This window comes from Falco naumanni, chromosome 7, assembly GCF_017639655.2.
Source record: "Falco naumanni isolate bFalNau1 chromosome 7, bFalNau1.pat, whole genome shotgun sequence".
NCBI classification, from domain to species: Eukaryota; Metazoa; Chordata; class Aves; order Falconiformes; family Falconidae; genus Falco; species Falco naumanni.
The window spans coordinates 42,603,982-42,629,528 of record NC_054060.1 but is presented as its reverse complement, the minus strand read 5'-3'; the positions used below and the strand labels follow the sequence as shown (position 1 = coordinate 42,629,528).

The 25,547-nt window shown below is 40.5% G+C and overlaps 1 protein-coding gene across 2 annotated transcripts in view; it reads right to left on the bottom strand.

Annotated features, from left to right (window-relative positions):
- Positions 1-25,547, bottom strand: part of CCDC88C (coiled-coil domain containing 88C) — a 102,110-nt gene that overhangs the window by 69,688 nt on the left and 6,875 nt on the right. For both annotated transcript variants that reach the window (XM_040600958.1, XM_040600959.1), the window contains exon 3: positions 23,254-23,362. In XM_040600958.1, coding sequence (XP_040456892.1) covers positions 23,254-23,362 — 109 coding nt within the window. The remainder of the gene's footprint in view (positions 1-23,253; positions 23,363-25,547) is intronic.

Sequence of the window (25,547 nt, the reverse complement as noted above, 5' to 3'; positions counted from 1 at the left end):
GTTATCTACTAGTGTAAATGTCACTTGAAAGAAAGATGCATCTGGGGGAAAACTCTGTAAAACAAACTGTTAATCCCAGAAGAGAAGAGGAATGTGTGACAAGAACCATTTTGAGATTCTCTAGTACAAATATTGAAAAGTCAAACCAAAGCCAATTGTTTAAATAAGAAAACAAATCTGTGAAACTAGAAAGAAATTAATGAAGCAGGGAGGGGACACACGAGAATGGGATACTTTCAGGATTTCTAATGAATTCCTTGTTATGAACAATATTTTAGTAGCAAACAGAAGGCATAACAGATGCAACCGAGCTCAATGTGAGTGTATGAGTCAATTTTCATCAGTGACTAAGGGTAATATTAAGCAAAACAAACATCCAAGTTGGTTGTTACTAAGCTAATACTCTTACATCCTGTTCGAAGCAGACCTTGCTAGTAATTTTCAGTCTACCCCTCAGTCCCCAAAACCAACAAGCCGCTTTACCCTGCCATCCTTACTAACACTGGGTAACGTCGTACTGTCTCAGTAACCCACTCGATTGCTGCGGGGTCAGATCAGAGAAAAGTATTCCTCATTGTTAGCAAAAGGTGCCATGCCTCGCCTTCACTACATCCAAACATCCTCAGAGCTGCTCCAATATGGAGTAGCTAAATGCTGAGAAACAAGCACAAACATGCTCAGTTTTTCTAGGATCACACTCCCTGAATAAACAAGTTTAATTCATGTTACGTTTGAGAAACTTTTATGGATGGTACTGGAGAATGCACAAAACACCACCTAGAAACTGAGGAACAGCATACACATGAACAGCATTGAGGCAGTGATGACCAACAGAGATTTTACAGGATAAAACACTTATGTATTGGTTAACTCACTTTGAAACGCATGAAAAATCTCTGCCTGAAACTCAAGAAAAAATGGTAATCCCAAGACAATTTTTTCCTCCCAGTGAAGAAAAGGGTTGTGACAGTGCTTAAGGAATACCAGAGAACTGAGCAACTGGTCTGTTAGCGCTTGGTCCTGCTCTCTCACCCAACCCTCTACCATGTACATATATGTGAAGAAAAAAAATTAAAAAGCAATTAAGTTTAAACTAATTTAATTTCCAGAATCTTATTTAAAGATTTTTAACCATAAGTTTTCAACAAACAAACTTTCTCATGCTTGGGCAGCTTATGGGCCACCTAGTATTGAACAAGAAATTAACATTTCACTAAGCGTGCAGTCACTACGTCATCAGTTTATTATCTAACTTCAACAGAGGACAGCAGCATGGGCAAGAAAAAGGTCTTGCAGCATTTGCAGACAACCGTGCAAAAATCCATGCTGGATTTACCAGGAAAGCTTTCAGCTGGTCTGAAGGGAAGACAGAGTAGAAGAACAAGCTATTCTACCCTGCAAGGATGCCTGACCAGACAGTAAGATGCTATGGGACAAATGAGGTGGCTGGGGAAGTACAGGGAGGGAAAGGTGGTATTGACAGTATCTGTAGGTTAAAATAAAAACAAAGGAGCTCATACATGCTACCCATCTGATTACATTAGCTGCTTTCTCATTCATCTCCTGCAACAACCTGACCTCATCACAGAGCTCTCTTGCAGACAAACCCCTGTTACCAACCAGCTGAGACCTCAAGTACCAGTAATGCAGAGAGAGTCCTCAGTTCAGGCACACCCCTGTTAAACACTCCTAGGAAACTTTAAGGGGTATCATTGCATGATAAATGTTATGAGTTTTCCAATTATTCTGAAGCAGAATTTATATGCAACATCATTATCAATATAATCTAATGTATCCAATACCAACACATTCAAGGAACACCCAGACAGTGCCTCCCTACCCAGGAGATTTGCCACTGTAGTAACAGTCTGCAAACTTTTTCTTAAGGTGAGTAGAGGAAGAAGCTTCAAGTCAGATGGGATGGTTCTTCCACACGCAAATGTACAGTGGTGTTTCTCTCTGTAGCAAGCAGATTGCCCCAGGCAGGTAACACCCAAGGGATTTCAAAGACCATCAATGCTTCCTGCAGTGTGCATGTGGAGAAGCCGCAGTAAATTTCATGTGGCTTCCCCAAAGTAACCTAAGCACCCTTGTGAAAGAAAACAGTCCCAGCATTTACAGTGTCAATCACCAGTTTTACCTTTAGCACTGTGCTGTAGTTGGGGGTGAGGTGGGAGGTGTAGGACAACACCTCACAGAAATTAACAATGGCAAAAACTAATGGTGAATAAAGTGGGAAAGGGCAGCAAGAGGAAATGGGGGTCATGCCCTCAAAACAGCCTCTAGGCCTCTCATTGTTCCCTTTCTGGATTTCCTACACTCATTTGTTTTCAAAAGCAAACAATCTATCTATCTGCAGTTACTGGGTCCCCCTTGGAGGGGGGAACAGTTACCTACAGGGAGGAGACACAGACATTTGCAGTTAACACTTGGCTATTCAGAGTTTACTGCCAATAATTTGCACCTCAGCAGAGCAGGCACTTACTAGGTCAGGCTGCCAGAACAGCCTCCCTGGTTTTCCCAATTTGCTGCCACTGAGCACTTGACAAAGGAGCCTCCTCCTTGGTTCCACCCAAGACGACCTTTCCCTGGTATCTGATCACTTTATGAACGGCCAGCCTGGAGCTACCATAACCAAACGGGGTGGTGCTTCACCACGCTTAGTCCTCAGCACTCACTCAAGACAAGAGTCCAAGAGGGTACCTGGGACAGCCCCAGTACATCCTCAGTCCCAGGGCACCGGGGCTCAGGTCCCAATCTGTGCCATCCCCATCTCAGCCAAGTTCACTTGCTGCCCCTGCCTTTTTGGCATCACATAGGAACAGAAATACTATGCTCTAGAAAAAAATGGATATACACATATGTATCTATATGCACATATACACACACAGTTATGTGTGTGTATAGACATGTTTCTGCTACTCCTCCCTGCTTTTACTCTGGAATTACTACACTGCCCAAACCTGGGACAAGCAAAATCCTTCTGGAAATGCCATTAGATTTGCCATACGTAAGACTGCCCCATCTTCAAGTATTTAGAAACCCATGGCTCAGCAGCAAGAACATTAGATTTTCACGCCACACCACAAAGCAACAAGATGGCTTCTTAAACATGAAAGTCTGCAAAAACAGTAAAGAACAAGCATGACACCAAGGTTAGTCTTTCAAGGGTCAAGAAAATTCAGTTATTCAAGCTATTTTGAATCTGAGAAATTACACAAAAAATGAGGTGCCCCAACATTTCCTTAAACAAAACAAAAAAAAAAAAGGGAAAAGTGAACACTCAAACATATTGAACAAGTACGGAAAATCACAACACAAGGTGCTGTGGTACATTAAGATTTTAAAACTGCAATTATTAAACTCTCCCTTATGACTGATTCATCCTCTACACACTTACAAAACCCACTCCCCATGCATGTTCTATTCCGCATGTACAAGAGAAAATAATTAACAGTAAAAACCCACCAAACCACAATGAGTCCACAATCACAGGACAACAAAGATCCCTTTGCTGTTGCAACTGTACAGCAGGGGAAATACTTCCTAGGCAAGAAGAGAGTTATGGCAAAAAAAAAAAAGCTGCAAGAAAGGAAAAAGTCACTTCCAACAGCTGCCACATTTCACCTATACACAGAACAGGAAATAGCCAATGTCCCTGTGTGGTAGTTGTTGGGCAAATTTATTTATCAGCGTCAGTCCAGACTATGCATTCACACACATACACATACTTGCAGGAGCAAACACTCTCTGAAGAAGAATTTTCAGTCTTGCCAGTTCTGAACAGTGCTCCTTTAAGTATCTGAAAGGACTTATTAACCCTGCTTAATACAATCTGTGTAATCTACTGTGAATCTTGCAGATAACTCAAAACTGTTAACATTAATTAAATCAGCAGAGCTTTACTCTCCTTGCTTCCCCACCACCCTCATACCACAGAGCTCAGTTCAAGAGTCCTCTAACTACAGCCCTAGCAGACAGCTTAGGCAGAGTTAAGCAGCAATGGCAAGCTTCTGATAGAGAAAACCTGGTTAAATAATTTGTGTGTTTTTAAAGAAAACTTTCTCTTCCCCGTTTAAATACTTTTCTTCATCAGTACTTGCTGGTACTCACTGCACACAACATCCTGGGAATACCCATATCATAAGAAAAAATGTGAAGGGTGCAGTTTCATCCCAGAAGATTCTTTATGCCATCTGTGACAGAAATAGAGGTAAGCTGTTATCACTATTATTAACATTCAGGAAAGATTAACTTCTAATACTCCTGCTATGCCAGTTTTAAGGCTTCTGACCACTGGATTTTCTATGTAAACAAAATACAATTTCCTTTTAAGCCATGATGTTTAGCATTTGTATGAAAGCAAGTCTCATCTACCATGTGCTCATACAAAAGCCTCACCTATAACTGAAACAAAAAGCAACTTTCAAGACCTTGTATTTACCAAAAAAAAAAAAAACAAACCCACAACAACTTAAAAATGGTCACAAGTTTCAAAACCAGCAAGAGCCCCCCAAATACATGGGGCTGCTCTGGCTACAGGCAGAAAAGGCAGAACTATGCAGACTACCAAAAACCTTTTCCAGTATTAGTGTCATGTTTCAATTCTACTTCTTAACATTCAGTATCTTTTAATGGCACGTGAAGGTGGTAGGCATGTATGTTTTGAGGCAATTTCCAAGCTGCCTCTGACGTAGATTCTATCCATTACCTAAAGCAGCAGAGCTCAGGTTCACTATTTAAGCAACATAGTCGAGGGAAACTTAATATGGCTTATCGAATGACTTACGCGCCCTATCAACCAGATCACAAAACAACAGCAGTGCAACCGTGTTGGACTGGTCTCTCAGCTAGATGAAAGCAGAGGAGGGGGTAAATCCCCAGAAAGATTGCTGGGCAAGACCGATTCAAACCTCAGGCTGCAGAGAGCAGCACCACCTCCTCCAGTCTACATCTTGCACATTAGCGTTGCTTTGTTCTGTGAAAATAAAGATTATTAGAATTTTTGAAGATACAGGTTACAAAAAAAGGTTATATTGTTGCAACTACTGAGCAGCAGATCTAAGCTTAGCAGCCTCCAAACCATGCTAAACCTCCTTGCTGGTCTGGAAGAAGTCTGACTCCTCAAAGCAGCCTCAGAAGAAATTTTAAGGGGACCTATGATCAGAGAAAGGTAGCACAACCAACATTTTATCAGCAGACGGACTGTTTACACCCTTCACCTCAGTAAAGCACAAAACCTTAGCAAGGAGATTCAGCTGTACAACAGGGAAAGGAACAATGCTAGGTCCACTACAAACTCTGAAATGCTGATGGCTTTAAGTGCTGGAGTAAAGACTCTCTTGTTCTGGTTTACACACAGCTTTTCACATAACTTACTAAAATGGCTCTGCATAATTGTTTAAACATACTTTGGGGGAGGCATTGAGTTACTTTGACAAACCTGTTTTTTGCTGCAAGCATCATGAATTGGTTGAGTGATGAATGGCCGATAAGAAACTGGAGCTCTATGGGAATTAGCAGTTACTCACCAAAAGAAATCCTGCAAAAAAAGAATTTGTGCTCTTCCAACCTGCAGTAATAGCTTGCATTTTGAAGCTTGGCATTTAAACTAATGTTATTACTTCTCAGTCCTCAGAAAAGACGAAGCTTCCGCTAATTTTAAAGGAAGAAACAGATGCTTGCTATCCGGAGGAAATAATCAAAGGAAATCCAGCAGTTACAATACAGTACCTTAATGCAAGACTCTAGATTATCTGGCACCTCAGTAACACTACCCAAATTCACCGTTCCTCTAAATCTCAGCATAAACCAATACTTGTATCTCCACAACATTAATACACATGGTAATATAGGGTGCTAAAATCAGGCATTTAACTTTGAAACTTCAGCTAAGCAATTTCTCTTGACAGCATAAATAAGCAGATCAGCTAGGTTTCCAGAATTTACTACTGAACATTAATGTACAGTAGTAAAAAACAATTTCCCCGAAGCTAATCTGCAGCCACTGATACCACTTTCTTAGCAGCAACACAGAAACAGGCACAACTAAAACTGAAAATAAAAAGAGCATTTGCTGCATTACAGATCAGTAGATACACTTGCGAATACTGCTTGTGAATTTTGACTGCAAGTCATTCTCATGAGGTAGAGGCAACAGTCCCTTTGAAATCAGCTCAGCACAATGGGGCAGGAACTAAACAAACTTCTTCAAACGGCTCTGCCAACACCATTCAGCTCCAAGCTGCAAAACTCCTGCTGTTTCAAACTCAGGCCCTCCTGTGAGCAGACTGCTGATTACACCAGGTTGTATGGCAGGTTTTTGATATGTGCATAGGGCAGAAGAATGAGAATGAAACCTGTCCACTGGTCGTGTTAAATAAAAGATTCCACACCATACTGAAAGAAAAGGACACTTTGCCACCTATTCATTCCCTTGCCCCCCATTAAAGAAAAAATATATGGAAGTATATATACACTATATGCATACTCCACTCAGTGTGTACAACTTGTGCAAGTGTTACTGGACGTGCTACTATCATGAAAGAGAAATGGGAGACACAAATATTGTACCTGTACTCTGTACAAAGCAGAGGAGATACATACACACAAAAAAGCCAGAGTGCTGAAATGCAGTACTATGGCACATTTAATTGGGCCCTTTATTCCCAGTTACACTTGTACATTGGGAGACGATTCGGAGCAGTCAAGGAAGGGGAATGAAAGCAACTCAACAAGCATTTTTCGTCCTGTTTTTTTATGAGAGGGGGCCAGAGGAATCAAACTTTCACAAGTTTCTGTGAAATTCTGACAGGGGAGACCCTTGGGTATTCTCCCCCAGCAAGGGAAGAGCAAGGGTTACCACACCAGGCAGCAGCCAGGTCAGTGTACATCTCATCCCACACACACCTCAGCACATGCCTACCGTCAGGTGCAAGCCATGGGAAGAAAAATCAGGGTTTGTGGAGGACACAGGATCTGCAGAAAGCTCTCCCCTGCTCTTTTACTTAAGAATTTGAGCAAAGAGGCCTTTACTGCCTTATCAAGTACAGCCCCCTTGCTGTAGTGTCGCAGCTGTGAATCTCCTAATTGCATCTTTGGTATACAGAAGGTAAGAAATCTTCATGAAAAGATGACAGGAAAGGCTTTGCTGGTTGGTCATAAACATGGACATTAGAGTCCTTCCTCAGGGAATGGCCGGTACAGAAATCAGATGTTCAGAATATATTCCTGCCCATATGGTTCAAAGTGATGAATAATGCACTTTGGAAAAGACTGATGACAGAAATAATACAACACTGCAGTAAAGGACCTGTCATATTAAACAAATAACAGGTGGTGACTAAAATTGCATTTTTAATGAGCACCTCTTTATGAATGCACACAATGCAAAGTGCTTTCTACTGCTTTGCAACATACAACTCCCCATTACATATATAACAATTCACGTCAGTTATATAGAGCTAGATGTGTAAACTCTTTACTTTTTTTTTTGGACACCTCATGGAATTATTTTTAAAGATTTAGCAGCCAAACAACACGAACTTTAAGTTCTGAACTCTTAATACGCACCGATTCTTTAATTAACGCTTTTTTCACTAGGTAAATTTTTAATTAAATGTTAAAGCATATACTTTGATGTGTGTTTTCAATGCATCTGCCTAATCAAACATGCTCTTCTTCACATGTATACAATTAACTGAGGAAGAGGGCAGTCCAGTGGTTAATGCTAAAGACTGTGTTTGAATTCCTGGATCCAGACAGGCATGAAACACAGATCCACAGCACTACTTCAAAGCTTATTACTGCATTCCCAAGCTCTTCCCAAGCCAGTCTGCATGAAATCCAGTGGTCAAGAATGAGACACTACTTCATAGCAGGAGGTGCTCCTGTATAATACCACAGGGCATTGAAACATCATAAGAACCATTTCAGCAGGGTTACCTACCCAAATGAGAGAAAGCTACAGAAATCATTATAGAGAACAGTTATCTAACATATTTCGAAAGCAAGACTAGCATAAATTGACTATTTCTGCAACAGAAGGTGGCTCAGAAAGAAGTTTCAGGCAGTTAATACAGTCAGGAACTGAGCCTTTGCACTGCTAGAGCTACAGTGTAATGAAGTACGTTCAGCTAAACCTGTATCCTGATCTGGCTCAGCAGAAGAGCCATATTATCTCAAGAATTGTGGCAACAGTTTAAGTGGTTACTCAAGTCTGAATCTTCTTGCATGAAGGTCAGTTACAGAACTTGACAATAAATGTACTCCTCCTCTCTCAAGCACAGCTGTCTTAATCTCAAAGATGACATATTCCTCATATATCAGTCACCACTTTAAAGCCCTGATTCATACAGAGAGACTTAGGAGCACATAGCAGGTTATTACTTCAGCAGGTTACTTATTTCTACGAAGCCGCAGCACAATACTCCTTGTAATTCTTAACTGCCTTTCCCCTCGAGGGCGTACAGCATATGTCTTGGGAACTGGAGCAAACTTGCTCTGGGTATCAAAGGAAAATTAATGACTTGTCATTAAAAAAAGGTGAGAAGTATAGCTAAACTCGACCCTCTCCTAGTTGGTTCCTTAGAAAGACAGGTTTTTTTAAAAAAATGTTATTTTCCTGTTCAATAATTGTTTAGATGATATGCTTTAAAAAAAACTTGCTCCTGCAAACAGAAATTATTTTAGGCTGCTGCATATTTAATACTGTATTACGTTAGTCAGCCTGGTTATTCTGTTAAATACAAACTTTGATGGCTTCCCAAGTGCCAGGCAACACATTCACTCCATTCATTTTTCTTTGATACAGCAGCAGTGTGTGCCGGAAGATTCAGAGCTCAAAACTGTCCGTAACACATGGAGCAGATGACGATTAAACAAACAGAGTGCTTAAACCGACACAAACACCTCCCTCTTTGCCCATCCTCACAACACTAAGTGCAGCAAGTGGATCTCAGTGAATTCTGCCTTTTTATGAACACACAACTTCCCTGAAGCTTTGATACTTGCATCACAGGGTACAAAAACCTTTCAAAACCTTTGCTAATTTCAGACTAGCAGAAAAACCTGAGAATACCCATCTAGCAGGCTTTTCAGAGCACCCAGCAATAAGCACTACTGCACCGTAATTCCAGCATGGCATTTGAATGCTTCTTTGCATATACAGAGTTAAACGTATATGCAATTAAATGACATGTCTTATGCTAGGCAGCTAGATACTGATGGTACATATTAAGATATGTTAGCATAGTAAGCTTCAGAGTTTCTGTGGGGAGGAGCTGCCTTGTTGAAGCAGCAGTTCCCAACTGCCACACCTGAGGGAAAAAATAGGCCATTCCCAGTGACTGAAGCTATTAACTGTAGAAATTCAAGCCATTAAGTGCAAGAGAAAAGTCTATTCAATGGGAACTTCCTTTTGTATTGCAAAACAGCAAGACGGCCAGCAAAAATAGCAAACCATAAAGCTCTTGTCTCCAGAGGCAGTATGGGTGTAAGCATTCACAAGGGAACATTAAACCCCGATTGAATATGTATCTGAGGAGGGGGACACCATCACTACTCCTGAAGGCGGTTTCTCTGTTGTCTTGCCCTACACAGCATGAACTGACTCGGGAACATTTATGCCCACCAGTCATAACATATCCAACAGATGGAGAGAACCAATTCTTAGAACCTAGCACCCATGATAGAAGGCTTGTGCTGCAAGTTTTGGAAATTTGGGAAGCTGTCTTTTCCAGTTCATATGGATTCATACTTTAGGTAAGTCAAAGTCACCATCAACATCAAGAAGTCTACCTGGCAATAAAGCAGAAATATCAAAGTTGCTGGTGCATTAACTGCCATGAACCCAGCAAATGAGATCACATCTCAGATTCTCCCTTTCTCCCAAGTAAATCTATCAACATCTAGAGTGCAAGTATTCTGGGGTCAGAGCATTCACAGTGTTTTCCTCTGACAACCGCTCCATTTATTTTATTTCATATTCTTAACCTATTTCATATAAAGGCACTCAGATGTGCTTTTAATGTCACTTTTTCCTGTTTTGTAAAACTAGCTCTTTCCTACTGCTTTTCTTATGAGTGCCCAAAACAAAACATTTCAGGCCAAGTTAAACATTTCACCTGATGTCTGGGAAGATAGGAAGGGGGAAGAAGGACTTTAAAAAAAAAAAAGTAGAGTAAGACAACAGTTAAAATTACCACAGCACATGAAAAAGTTAAAAAAATCCACGCTATTTATTCATATCTAATTTTTGTTACTGTAGAATCAAACTGACATTTGCAATATTAAAAAAACTGTTGCAGTAACCGCCTCCGGAACATCTTACATCTGAACTGACCATTATGAAATACTTAGCAGTATTTTTTTGCAGTTTCAGTTCTCCTCCCTTGGACTCAAGCGTGCTTCTTTATAACTTTCATGAGTAACTTGACAGTACAACACATCTCCACAGTAAGAAAGGAGTTCCAGGTATCTCCAGACTTGCGCACTTGTCCCTTTCACAATTTGTTGGTGCAGCATGAGGCAGGAACCATTCCTTACCATCACAGCAAAGAAAAAACAATGGTTGTACATCCCCCCAGCAGAAGAATACTGTGGTAGGTAGTCAACCACTCCCCCATCACTAGCACCAGCAGACAGAAAAGATACAGGGAAGCAGCTGTAAGGTCACAGCATATACCTGCACAGTGCATTTGCTCTTGTTTAATCACACACACAAAAACCAAAACCACTCTTGCTTAAACAAACAAAAAACAAAACCAAAAAAACACCAAACCGAAAAAGCCCCCATGAACCAACCAAAAAAACCCAAAACGAGAAAAAAAAAAAACACAACCAAACACAATGAAACTTACAGTTCAAAAAAAGTAGTCTTTGATGCAAAGTTTTGATACAAAGCTTCGATACAGGGCTGGGTTGAAGTATGGCTTTGTTTTGGGATGAAAAACACAAGGATTAAGTATTTTCCAGCCTCTTCTCTGCTGACACAGATCTATCTTTTGGCAGCACCACTCTATCAGTTACACAAACACAGACAGAGAACTGCAACACTATATACTACAAAACAACAACAAAAAAAAAAGAAAACAAAAAACCACTACAATGACTTAAATCTAGGGCTAACCTGATAACCGTCTTTGGCACACTGCTCAAACAGCTGCTTTAGAATCTCAGATTCACCTATGCAAACATCACACACACAACCAGTAAGCAATAGCTTCTGGTTTTGTGGTGCTGCAGAGGTACATTAAAGACTGCCATAAAAAAAACCTTACTTAAAAGAAATGTGCTGAATGCATCTGCTCGCCAACTCCTTTGTATATTAAATATGGTTGGTGGAAGCAGCCAAGACTCCAGTGTATACTACAGTTTTAAGCTAGGAATTGTACACTACTTGTTACAGACACAAGAACAAATCAGGAACTTTTGTTTTAAGTACTGTTCTACAGTGTTCAGCCAGGTAAAAATAAATTGCTCTTCACTACTAACTTTCCTGGTTTACGGAAAACTTTGAGGAATTAAGATTACTGCAACCTGATGGGAGAGACTGGCGGTTTGGTTTTGTTTGGTCATTGTTCTTTTTTTAACGTACTTGATACTTAAGACTATCCCTTTAGAGTCAAGAAGTTAAAGTGTATTTCTACTAGTCTATAAGCAAACTGCTAAGTACGTTCACATGATCTGTCCCTTATAAACAGGTGACAGGCCTGGCTGCAAAGTCTGCCTGCTGGAAGCACAGAGCGGTTCAGTTCAGTTTGTCATAAAACCAACTGGTTTTTACTTTGTCACACCAACTCTGCTCTCTCATCCGAGCGCATCTGTCTTACCAGCAGGTTTGGCAGAATGCTGAAAGCTCCAAAACTAGGCGTCCTGCTAAGCTCAAGACTGGGGAAGCACGTCAGGATGGGTCCTTCTGCAGATATTCAAACCATTACCACAAACACTGCAAAATGTCAAGTACTCATAAGATGTGATAAATACCTTGACACTGCCAAAGGCTGCAATATGCTCTCAAGAGCAGCCAAAGCAAACCATGATCTGGCAGACAACTTTGGTTTCACAATATCCAAGGGTATCACAGCAAAACTGCTTACAGACCCTGCCGTGCAAGATGCTCGGCATCTCAGGTTATATGAAGTCAGTCTGAGGAAGTCAGTGCCACTTAAAAATCAGGTCCTACACCATCACAAAGAAAGTACAATTGCATGTTAACCAAGAAGCTTTAAGAAACAAGGGGCCAAACTGCAGCTGTGTCTTACGGAGATAAGTCTTCAAGCAATAACAAATTATTTCAAATCTGAATCCCTCAATTGCACAGATTTTGGACCCAGCAATTTATAAAGAGAAAGGGCGAAGTGAAAAAGTGAGATCAAAATCACCTTTCCAATCAAAGTTTTTGGCTCAGGCTACAAAGGAAATGCATACTGGAAGAAATGCAAGACAGCTCAACCAAGTTTGAGAATTAAAACACAGCACTCCGGCTTAGTTTCTTCTGCATGACTGAAAGCTGGGAACTAGATTAAGTGCCAGAGCACTGAAGTGTAAGCAAGGCTTCTGATAATGGCAGCTTTTGTGGTCCTCTACTACAGTCTCACTCCTACTGCAAGTAAAACTGTAAAGACACATCCACGTGCTGTTTGGATAAGCATTTGCCACAAACCCTGAAAACAAAGACAAACCCTAATACTGACCCACAGCTTCTTCATATTCAGGATAACACAGAACACAACACGGTGAGGGTTTTGGTTTGGTTGTCGCGTTTGGGTTTGTTGGTTGGTTAGGGTTTTTTCCACCTCTTGAAAGCTCAAAATTGAGTAAGAGACCTTAAGATATTTATTACATTAAAAGGCAACTCCTTACGGTTAAATTGTAGTTCTGCTTTGAAGTAACTACATAGTCTTAAGAGACTCCAACTCACTCAAACATGTAACTAGTCAAATGGGGGGTGGGGTTATTTCATGTTGTGGGTTTTTTTGGTGGGGGGTTGTTTTGTTTTTGTTTTTTGTAGGTTTTGATTTCTTTGGAGGTTTGGGGTGGTGGTTGGTTTTTTTTTTGTGTTGGGGGTTGGTTTTGTGTGTGGTGGGTTTTTTGGGGGGTTGCATTGGTTGGTTTGTTCTTAAGTGAAGCATTCTTTACTTTTAATGAATCTGCTTCTCAGAACTGATTATGTTTCTTTGGAACCTGCATCCTTACAAATGAGCCTTTTAACATACATAGTAATTCTGCATTTAGTATCAAAAATTTAACAGAAATTCACCTCCTTCCAGTCTCTAGTGGCAAATGTTTATGCCTCCTGTGGGACCCTATCCACTTAGCTTTACTGTAACACAGCTGCTCTAAAATAAATCAGGCATTAACCTCAGTACCACCCTCCCCTTGTCTTCTAATACACACCATGCCAAACAGGTCTTTCTGTGATACAAATTTGATGCTGCACTCCCTCACAAATATCTTCCCAGTGGTTATATTGCAGATGGGATGACCATTTAAAAACAAAACAACTCTTAAAGGTGCCACAGGGAATTTATCTTTCTTTTGCTTCTCAATATAGTAAACAACTTACAGATGCTTTTAAAATCAGTTCTTTAACATCAGCTAAATAAAGGTGACTCTTTCTAGAGGAAGACCACCACCTATTTTAGTTCAAAAAATATTAATAACCAACTACATAATCGTTTTCACAGGACAGGAAGATATTTAAATAGAATTCATACAATGTTTTTCCTTTGTGCAAAGGCCCTAAGTCTTTCCTACCCGCCCCCAAAGGAGCAGATGTCTATCACAGTTACCTTGATCACCTAACGGGCACAAACTATGTCATTCTAAGTCTAAAAAATAAATTAAACATCTAGAGTATTAATAATGCTAATTATGAAAGAACAGACAGTGACAGCTCCACAGGGGCCATTTCAGCCTGCTGAGCAGATTTTTATTTAGGTAGTTTTACTGGCCATATGAGGACCCAGCAGAATTTAAACACTTAAACTCCCCTCTCCAGCTCCATCTTTTAATTATAATGGGAAACAAGAGAGGCACCAGCTCACACACAGCTTATATTCAAACAGCCCATCTAAACAGCTACAAAAAAAGTCCTTCTGCTTAAAGTGAATACACACATTAATTTGCTGCTTTAGAGTTTGTTTTGAAAAAAACCCCTCCTTTTAAAACCAACATATTTGCAAATGGAAGATGTATGCATACATCAGCAAGTGACAGCATTTCAATTTGTGTGCATTTCAATCTCATGAGCAGATGCCTTCTCTAATTTGTGCTAGTGTAAAGTCCATACACCATATGAAGTTGGAAATATACCCTTTCCTGCGGTCTGTCTTCAGCAAAAAAGCTAGTACACTAGAACTTCCTCCTGTCCCCAGCTCTGTTGCTTGCTCAGATGGGTAAATCCTGTCATTCTTAACCAGAACAGGTGACTCCACAACAGCATGCCCATTTCTTGGCCCAAGAGCATTCACATTTGCCAGAAGTACCAGAGGTCAACAGAAGCTTAAGCAGATCTTTACAATGCAAACCACATTTTGTTTTCAAAAGTAAATACAAATGAGCATTTCAATATGATGCTCTATTCCAAGTTCTCCTATACACTCCTGAAAATGATAATTAATCCTTCAAAATGACAGACAAGCACTGCTTAAAAAGGCATCTCAAATATCACCTCAGATGAAAACACAGTGTGGAGGAATTGCTTACAGGTCTAACAAGTCATTTAAAAAAAAAAAAAAAGCAGTGTACAAAGAGGTGAGAGTTTGTTACAGATCTTTGAAACAAAAGCTGATTACAATGCTGTTGGAGTAGAAAGCCTAGCCTAGCCCAGCTGAGTTAGAAGCACAGAGACACCTTTGCTCACTCCGCACCAGAGTCAAAGATGTCACTGGAACAAGCCTTGACACCAAACCTCAATCCAGAGTCAGAGTTGCACAAGAGCAAGACTGTGGACTGAATCCAGTGTGCCACCATACAGCATGTGGTAATAACCTCATTAAATGCCACACTGGATTAAACAACATTTTAATAGACAGAATGTGTAAGTAAGGTAAGCACATGAAGCACATTCACTTACTACCTGGCATTAAAAAGGCAGAAGTTATTTGCTTTGGGAATTGGTAAATGATTTGGGGGGTTGTTTTGTAATCATACTTTATTCATTTGTGAAATTCATCTTCTTGTCTCTTTGAAGACTTTTTAATGAAAAGGACTAAGTGACATGGAATTCATTAGAGAAACACAAGCAATAAAGCAATTGAACTTTCATTTGTTATCTTTTACCGAAACTAAATTTCAAAGTTATTTTCAACTATAAGTGGCATGCAGGCTATTTTCTAATTTACCCAAAATTGTTAGGCTCTACGAAACTTAATTCCCTCCTTTGTAAAATTTCAACTGACAAAAATTGGACGTTTAGCTGAAATCTAGGCAGCAGGACTGAATATGGCTATCTGGCGAGACTGTCTGAACACTGGCTTACGTCTTAAACCTAATATCCAAAAGATACATACGTAGTAAAGGACTGAAATACCCTGTGGTAATCACAGCAATAGTCGAGGAGATTAACGTTAGGCCTTGGCTTTCATTAAGAAAAGCCACACACACTCTCACATTACGCTTTTTTAAAGCCATATAAAGGACAGAGTGGATGCATTCTGTAATTTGGACATCCCAAGAATTGTTTTCAATTAACATGTCAGAGGTTAAGTAAATACTGCTGGGTGGGAACCAAGCAGTTATTCCATACCGTAAAATTTTTACAGGTCACTTCCTTTTGCCTCCATATTTTAGGACACTGCACTGCTGCTCTTTTCTTGGCTTGGTTTCTTCATTTGTCTGCACAATGAATTCACACCCCTCTAGCTTATTAAGCAAAACAAAGACAAGACTACACAGACACATGCCAGCCTATTCTGCCCTCTCCCATATTCTAGCTTCAGGAAACTAAAGGCAATCAAGTAGTTTAAAAGCCAACCTATTCTCTTCCATCTGTTTGGGGTCACTATTTCGTTCTGTATTAAAAGGCATGTGGGGCCTCAGGGGAAAAAATAGGTCACCAAGCCCAGCCCTCTATTAAGCTTCCAGACATAATTCAACATACCAGCTGAAATGCATCCTAGAATCACAGCCAATGATAACAGTCAGGTGTCAGACAGCATGCTACTAGCCACCTAAAATGGTAGCTCTCACCAACCTGGGAAAACGTTTACAGCTAACCTCAGCAGAAACTTATTTCAACTCTGGGGCAGAAATATTTACCTAGTTGTTCCGGAAATGAACAAGACAATTCTCACTAAAAAGCACCAGTCTGGCTGGTCGTGATGAGTCACCTGTCTCAGCCTCTTTCTCACTGAAACACTTGATAACAGGACCCATACAAAATGATCTCTACCTTTGTGATTCTTATGTTCGTTCCACTTGCAGCAGTGGTACCACTATCTTCAGGTGAAGGACTAAAATTACTGGTTCAGCATTTCCCAGAATGTCTGTGCCAAGGTCAGTCATTCCCTTGCCCTGCACTCACCACTGCAGTAACTGAATGTCTTCATAATACCAGTCTTACATACAACCTTCAAGGCTCACAACCACACTACTGCAGAACAGAAAACCCAACTCAAAACATTTTTGCCGCAGCAGAACCAAGAAGGCCTCATTAAGCCAAGTACTGCATAGATAAACAGTCTGTGCGTGTAGCAAGTTTAACTAAAGAAATTAAATGAAAAATAAGATTGGAAACAAATCCAGAGCTAATAAGGTCCTGCTCCAGGTTATGCCAGTGGCAGAATCACCTGAAGCCTAGTTCACTGCCTTACTGAAACACTGAGCACCTCTACATTAGTACCTTAATACTAACTTATTTATTGTAGACTTGCGAAAAAGAGGCTCAGTGGCTGCTCACCATTGTTTGTTGTGGCCTTAAGTTACAGCTGCACAAAAAACATGCATGCTACCTTTGGTAAGTGCAACAACACAATTGCTGTGCAGAAACAAGTCAGAAGACTGTATGCACATAGCCCACCAACTGTACTGCAAAGGGAGAGAACGTGCACTTAAGAGTGCACAAGATCAGCAAAGTATTTGAATTAGAAAAAGCTTATCTGTTGCAACTTCCAATATGTTATTCCTGAGAAAGCTGACATTCTCAGTTAATAATCTTGGAATTTAAAGCTCAAGATGAGGAAAGGTTCTCCCTAAGCTGAGCTACTAAATTAAGATCTCTAGGGAACAGCAATCCAAATGAAAGCAGTCACCCAGGCATTTTGTAGTATTTTAACACACCAAACTGACAAGGCTAGCAAAAAAATCTTATTTTTATCTAATTTCAGTAGGTCACTGTGGGTACAAACTCTCCTCCATCAGAACAGAAGAATGCTTTTTGATTTAAGAATACACATTCACATGCATTTCTAGCATTTTGGTGTTTACTTTGCTAAGGACTGGACTGCTAGCCCACTAGAACCAGCCTGCCTAGTAGGGAAGATGTCAACTCACAGAAGAGGACCACTGCTACTGCCAGAACTTTATTTACAGCTTGAGTATAGTTGCCTGTCCATAACTTGTGCCCAAATCTGGCACTCCAAGAATTGATTGCGGTACAGTTAAGAGTTCTAAACTCAACTCAATGTTTCAACTACAGAAGTTGTTTATTGATCTGGAAGCTATTGATCTGCAAGACTTTCGCTAACTCACCAGGAAAACCAGCTTTTGCCCCAGCCTGAAGACAAAATTGTCACTCTTTCCTGGAGGTTAGAAAGGCAGCCCCAGCACCAAACCGCTCACAGCAACAGCCAGGCTCACAGGCAGCAACTCCCTTTAACGTGCCTGACAAAAACCCTGCTGCTTGTACTGGCTTTACACAAATATAAAGCAGCCAAGTAAAAGAAGGACATAGGTCTAGAGAAACATGCCTCTATCTCTGAGCCCAGCTAAGTGAGTTTAGGTAGGAAGGGTAGAATTTGTGGGGATACAGTCCCCAAAAAGTCACAGAACGGTTTCATCCTCATTCCCCCACACCACCATTTAAATGGAAATGCTAAGGGGTTTGTTTCTTATTGAAGCAGCACAAGCCACAGTCACAACTGGTTTCAGAATGGTCTCTCAGTACTTTGTGGGTTTTTTTAAATGAAGAGATATTTCCAACCTATTTAGAAACATGAAGCAATCTGCTAGGTATTTAGTGGCCACAACTTCAGGGAATACAGGCATAAAAAATTACAGCCATGACCACGTTGCAGCATTTCTTACAACAGCATTTTTCATCCACATAGTCCAGATGTGGCCATAATACCATGCAGGGACTAGGCAAGGGATGATAACATCCTTTTTTTCTTCTTCTCTCCATCCGCTATTTACATTCCATATAAATGGTAGGTATTTTTCCTTGTGCATGTAGTATACACTGTTGGAGTGATTACTGGCATTTTTGAAGGTAAGGAAACTAGCTGACATCAAAACAGATCCTGTCACCAATTTAATTTTTTATAAACTGGTATCAAAAGTGCTTTTCAGCTCCTTAGAAAAACACTAAACCCAAGGATTGACACATTAGCAGAAGCACAGCAAAGCCACTTCAAGTTTCCCCTGCCAGCCTGCCTCAGGCCTCTTCCAGCACTCTATAGGTATGAGCATGTTCTCCAAACGTTGCAGACATCAGGGCAGCTGCTGTTACACAGATATTTCAAGTACCAGCACCTACAGGATTTAAATAGTCTCTACAGCATGGCAAAGGGATAGGCTAACACCCCTCAGATTTTCTAGCTTTCTTCTTCCATCATCAGAAATGACAGAACCAGCAGCAGTAATAGCTCTTGCACAGGTTGTTGCAACTTAAGGGGCTTTTTCTTTGTTCCTTTTTTTCCTGTTTGGTTATTTATTTTTTCAACACTGCCAATGAACTTTGCCAGAAACCGGGAAAGCACCACACAACTATGAAGACAGTTGCCACAGCTGGAATTAAATGGAAAAGAAGCACAAGGCCCCAGGGAATTAAGGCCGTAAGTCACTGTCAACAAGGGTCAAGAGTGCTTATTTCAGTGAAGCCAAACATTATTCAGTTTTGCACTACTCTCACCTCAACTACTTTCAAGCCAATTTAATTGGACCAGTAGATAAGCCTTAATGGAGCTCACAACAGAAGCATTTCAAAGTGAAGGCAGAGCTCAGGAACAGCAAGATAATTTCATCTGTGTTGCACAGGTCTACCCAGTGTCAACTGAAGGACCAACATTCCCAACTATGTTAACACAAGGCAACAGATGACAGTTGGAGGTCAATCCATTCCTATACAGTGGTTAGCTGTAGGATGTCATAAAGACTTCATTCTTTGACCAGGATGCACAACACCTGCACCAGTGAACAGTGGATGAGCATCTCTTCTTCAATACATTCAGTTCTCTACTGACTCCTTTAATCAACATCCTCACCGCAGTGACAGGCAGTAACCTGTAATTCTCAGTACTAAACTATTCCCTACAAAACTATTTTGAACCCCAGTTTAAAGACAGCCAAGTGTCTGAATTCAGTCAGAGCAAGAAGAGACACATAAAACCCACACTATGAGCAATGAAAACATTCTGCTGTGCTCAGCCCTTTCCTAAGATACGGCACCAATTCCAGAATTTTTATGACCAGCCATTTCTTCAGTGAACCAGTGCTGTAACAGTTACTAAATGCAATTAGTGACAGATTCTCTTGAACGCTCATGAAATCCCACAGCAAAATGAGTCATTTGCCTGGTTTCAAGAGGGACCTCTCAAGCCAGTAACAGACCTGCAAAGGTGCAACTGCTAAGAGTGGGAAACACAGATGTTGCCTGCTACTACCAGTAACAAGTATTACATACCCAATAAAATAAAATAAGAAAACCACACACACCAAAGCCTGCAGCAAACAATACTCTCTCCCATTTTAAGAGCCTTTACACTATGTTTTTCCTAGTAGCCATCAGCAATCCAGTTTTATGCAGCTGAAAGCTGTGAGAAGGCAACTCTTCAGAAAATTGTTTGCTGATTTGTTCACTAACATCTGAAAATGCAAGGTTACTCAAACTAGGAAAAAGGCTTCATTGGATTTATCCCTCCCAAGTTATGCCTGCTGAAGCACAGATAGGAATTGATCTTTATGGCTCAAATCAAAGCCAAATTCCACCAATAACCCAGTTTGTTCCATCACTCCCAGCACAGACCCTCAACCTAAGAGATCAGGAAAGCCCTAACACTGTGCAGGATACCTGGATTCAAGCTTCTGCATTAGACCCGTCCTTGTTTTCTGAAGTAGTATAATCTGTATTAATACGAATTTTGCTTTAACAAAGATATTAGGTATACAGATATATGAGAAATCTGATATTAGATATAGATACACTAGACAATTTTATGATCTGAAATGTCAACTAGCTTCTGAATATCAGAGTTAATTTTAGTAACCACTTGTGTCACCTTCCTCAGATACAGTTTACAGTACCATGAATTTACATCACCTTCTTGATCGTTTCTGCCCAGTGCAGAGAGGGGCAAGGATTCTTTGATATCTACCAATATCCTTCAGTAAAGCATGAGGTGGCATTTTCCTCATTCTAGGAGACCTGGTCTAGCAAATTCAGTAATTAAGCCATATACTTCATTTGGGTCCATCAAGTGAAATGGAATGTCAAAGGTCAAGGCTAACATTGCATTTTTAGAGCTTTTGTTTCTCTTGAGGAAGCAGTAAATTCACGTTCCTATTGTTTGTCAGGAAATTTTCCCTCCCACTTCCAGTCTGCAACCAAATTTGACAGCATGTTTTCAGTCAGGAAGACACTGCCCTCATTTTAGCTTAAGCTAATGTACAAATACTACTTCGTCAAAGAATGCCCACTACTTCAACCTATTTAAAAACATCTCTAACATTCAGGAGAGAAGAGGCCTAACAACATTTAACATATTCAAAAGCATACATTTGGTTTTTTTTTTCACTATGCAACCAACCACAAACAAACCCACACTGGTAAAAGCTACTTATATCAGACACCAAAACACAAGAAACCCTCCAGATACCCAACAAGAGACATTAGTACAGGTGTGAGACATTATCCCTGGCATCAATCAGACCCAGAGCTCTGTCACAGCATAGATGGCCTTAACTTCTCCCAGACTATGAAGAGTTGAAGACTTCACACCACCACATGAAAGGGAATCTCATATTAACATCAAGACCCTGGATTTGCCCTGAAGATGTGATTGTGACAAGGACAAATAAGATGAACTTTTTTGTGATGATAACATTCTCTGAGAAACTTATTTAAAAATTTGTTGTAACTACATGTTTTCAAGACCAAACGCAAAGAATGACCAGCCCTCATGACTGCTTTGTTTACATACAGGATATACAGTCCTCAGGCAGCAAGATTCGTAGTACTTAATTTCTGGACTATGACAGGAATATCATTGTTAGGCCTGCTACTGCAAGCCTTAACTACTGTTTACCAATGAAAACTATGTCTTAACCTATTTCGGTTGTTGCTAGCTTTATTGGATTATGATGACGCAGCTGAACAGCTAGGTCAAAAAGACACCAAGCAACATAACACATGATTCTGGATCACTTCTTCCTGAACCTGATTTATCTCTTCAGGTACTGTTAAAAAGAGGTCAGATTATCAGCTCCAAGACAAAGTCACTTGAATTAAAAGCTTTAGAGTACCAACACCTGAAGGACCAGAGACTCTCAGACTGTAAATCTTCTGGGGATGAGGAGAGAAAGACTAGTCCTGTTCCTCTCCTTAAACATGGTCCTTTTCCCTTGTAGACTCCATATACGTTTACACTGCTCAGTGGGTAACAGAGAAACAAACAAGCAAAAAAAAACCTTCAGCTTCTAGTTAAGAGCAAGTGGAATTTCCCCTTAGAAATCACAAGTTTCAGGAATGACATCACATTGCATCAGCATCGCCAGTTCTCAACAATTGAGACACAGGTCAGCTGTCTTCAGAAATATATTAACACCCTCCTACCTCATCTCAAACACGAGTTACACACTTAATTTTTCTAGCAGACCACTGGAATTTGCACAGATGAGTCACCACCGCATCTGACAGTTTCAGAAGTCTCTCTCTATTAGGCTTCCCTAAGTCCAGAAGCAGAGTAGTGGCAGTAACATGAAACAGCAGTAGGCAAGCTCAGGAAAGGAACGGTATCAAAGGCACTACTGTAGTTAAGCATTACATCTCTTCTGTATTTTGAAGACAAAGCCAATACAAAAGTCTCTCCTACGTGTACAGAAAAGATGAAGCATCCAGGATGAGCACACTGACATCAACTCCTACATTTCAATTGTTTTGTCTATTACACGATTGATACACACAGAGGATTTCAACAGTCCTCAGTGGTTTCAGCCTGGTTTACACTGCACAGCATTCAAATCTGGCAAAACACGTGTGAAAGGAAACAGTAGAACAGTTACCCCTCCCACTAAGGAGTCTAAATATACACAACAGTGTGTACACAGAAATTCTATTTAGAGTAACCGAATTCACTCCTGTGGCTTTCCAGCATCATCCAGCATTTATCTTAGTCTGCAAAAGAGCTCAGCTGTCACCACCCTGGTTTTAGAGCAGCCACTATTACAGCAGAGGAACACTGACAGTCAGTTCAAGGATGTCACCTAAGAAGTGCACTATTTGTGAGTATGTGCACATTCCTGCACTTCAGTGTCTTAGAGAAGGAGTTCAGAGCAAAACTGCTTTAACACCTAAAAACAGGTACACAGCATAAGAAGTCTACCTTCAAAATAAGTAAAAGTTTGGTTTTCTTTATTAGTAGTATAACAATTCGAGGTTTATATTCTAGCATTAAAGACATTTCTTCATAATGATTTACTTGCTAGCAGCCACTTTAAGAGAAGCTTACTTTTTAAAAAAAAATTTTTATACCCAGAAGCATTATTGCCTTGCCATTTTAGGAAACCCCTTCACATAACATACCCTACCAGCACAAAAGAGCCTTTTTACCATATGTATCTCCAAGTGCTATGACAGCCTTTGAGCACACTTCTTTTTAGAGACAGGGGCAGGGAAGCAGCCTCTGGCCATGAGAGACAGAGAAGGTAGCTGCATTGTCATTTAATAAGGAAAGCATGGCTAAAAGTACTTTTACACAAACACAATTTCCTCTGTTTCCTGTAGCAAGCTTCTTTTTGAGCCGCCAGCCCCTGCACTAACTGAAACATTATAGCAATCACCACAGATTAATGAGCAGAAAGCAGAAATCTCACCTGATAGTAAGTCTTAATGTTTCTGACTAAGATGGTCAGGTTTTGAACCCGAAGATAGGTGTCATTATTCACGTGCTTGTTGACACGCTGGTTGGTTGGTCGAGGATCTCTATTAAAACAGAAAAAAGAAAATAAAGTATTACTAATTTACTCTGTGCTAAGACCGCATCTCAATAATGCGCCATTAGGAAAACCCTTAAAAATTCACCCATTAAATACACTAACATAACTATACAGGACACATTACTTTGTGACAGAATGAGCTCATTACCTTTGCACCTACGCGTAAGTTGAAGGTCTTCCCGCATGCCACAAAAGAACATACATTAAGTTAACCCACACAGCAATTCAGGGCTGCTTCCCTCCTTATTTATTTCCCAAAGAACAGATCATGTGTAGTTTGTGCACACTAGATCAAAGCAGTCCCTGATAAGGGGTTTATCTTATTCAAATAAAGGGAAGCCTAGGAAAGACTACCATGCCTTCCTTGGCTTTGGAGTTTTATGACAAGAGCAGGGTGTTAACACTTTATTAATGATCACTGTGCAAACTGCAAAACCCAGATATATTATGCACTGAAGGAAAAAGGAGCACTGCACTTTTATTATACCCATATCATCTAACTAGACCTCTCATATACCCACTGTGTCACAAAAACCAGCACTACTAGGCTTTGAGATATGAACAAAATATAACTATATGCAGAGATATAAGCAAGAGAGGAAAAATTTGGTGGAAAGACTTTACAGAAAGAAGCCTGAAATTTTTGCTTGATCTTTAACGGAAGCAAATCAAAATTGTGCCTTACACTATTTTTTTCTAAAATAAGGAAACATGGGGGGAAAAAGCTGCAAATAATTTAATATGAATGTACACCTTCAGACACTGTGTACACCCCAACATGCTGCACAAAAAGGAACCTGAAAACCTTTATCTGCCAATAGCATAGATCAAAGCCTTGCATTTCCCGTCTAATAAAGAATCTTATCAGCAAACTCCTACACAATCCAAACACCTGCCTCCCAGAGCTCTGCTTTGGCTGTTAATTAAGCCATTCACAGCTCTTCCAGGGCCAAATACTGAACTCAGGCGTTGACAAGAAAATAAAAGAGGAACTGATCCAATATTTATTTTTAAAATCATATCTGCCAAAGTTTACATAGGTATATCAAAGAGGTGGGGCTTTTGGGGGCATGTAGGGTGGTTTGCTGGTTTTTGGTGGTTGGTCTGTTTATTTTTTTAATGCACCACCATCCCAAAGCACCTCTCCAGTGAAAGCAGTGCTATGGGTATAGATATGACAGAATGCATAGATACTCCAAAGAGAGAAAACTGCCTTGTCAGCAGGTAACACAAGACACAGTATTTATGTACCAGGGTTCAAGCAAACTGAAGTACAGATGACCAGAACCGACACTGGTGCAAGCTAGCAAGACTCTACACTGCCTTTACAGCAACAAAGGATTTTGTATACTGATTGGCACCGTAATAAATTATGGGGAGGAAAAAAAAAAAAGATAACAAAGAAAGGTAACTGTAACAAGCTTTTAAAGTAAAGCCTGTAATAAGTATTCCATTTCACTGATGCTTGGATACAGGAGTGCAGAAGCCATACCCATACGTTGTTTGACAGTATGGGTCTTCAGCAAGACAGCAAGTTGGAGAAGCGCAAGTGGCACCTGGGCTTGAACTCGGAGAGTACCTTGCCTTCAGTACTCTCCAAGCAGATGCTGGATCCTGAAGGAAGCTGAATGCTTAGCCTTTTTAGGCAAGGTCACAACCACAAACTAGGAAGCTGAAAGGGAAGAAACGTACAGTAAAGAGAAGCTGGCAAGACAAGGGTCAGCCTACAGTTCTTGTTTCCACATGAAAGCTCACATAGGTGGCACACTACCATGCCACTGCCTGGCAGCAACCCAGGTCTACAGCCAGGAAGAGAACACCAACTGCATAGCAAAGCAATACTCCACGACTGTTCCCAAAACTGCACAAAATGGGGCAAAAATCCACAAAACGCACCCACTGGCCACAGCAAAGGAGAGATTTCTTCAACAGCTGTAGGCTATGTAACTGCAAGACTTGGATGAGGTTTTCAAAAGCCTTAAACAACTCCTCCTTCCCAGACAAGACCTGCTCATCTTTTGTCACAACTGAGCTAGTCACGCATTCCAAGAACATAAGCATTGGCAGGACCAGGCCCTCAGAAGGAATCCTGGAGCTTTTATCCCATAATCTTCATTAAGGGTAACTGGTCGCCCCAAGAGCCTTTAATGCCACTGACCTAGAGGTCCTCT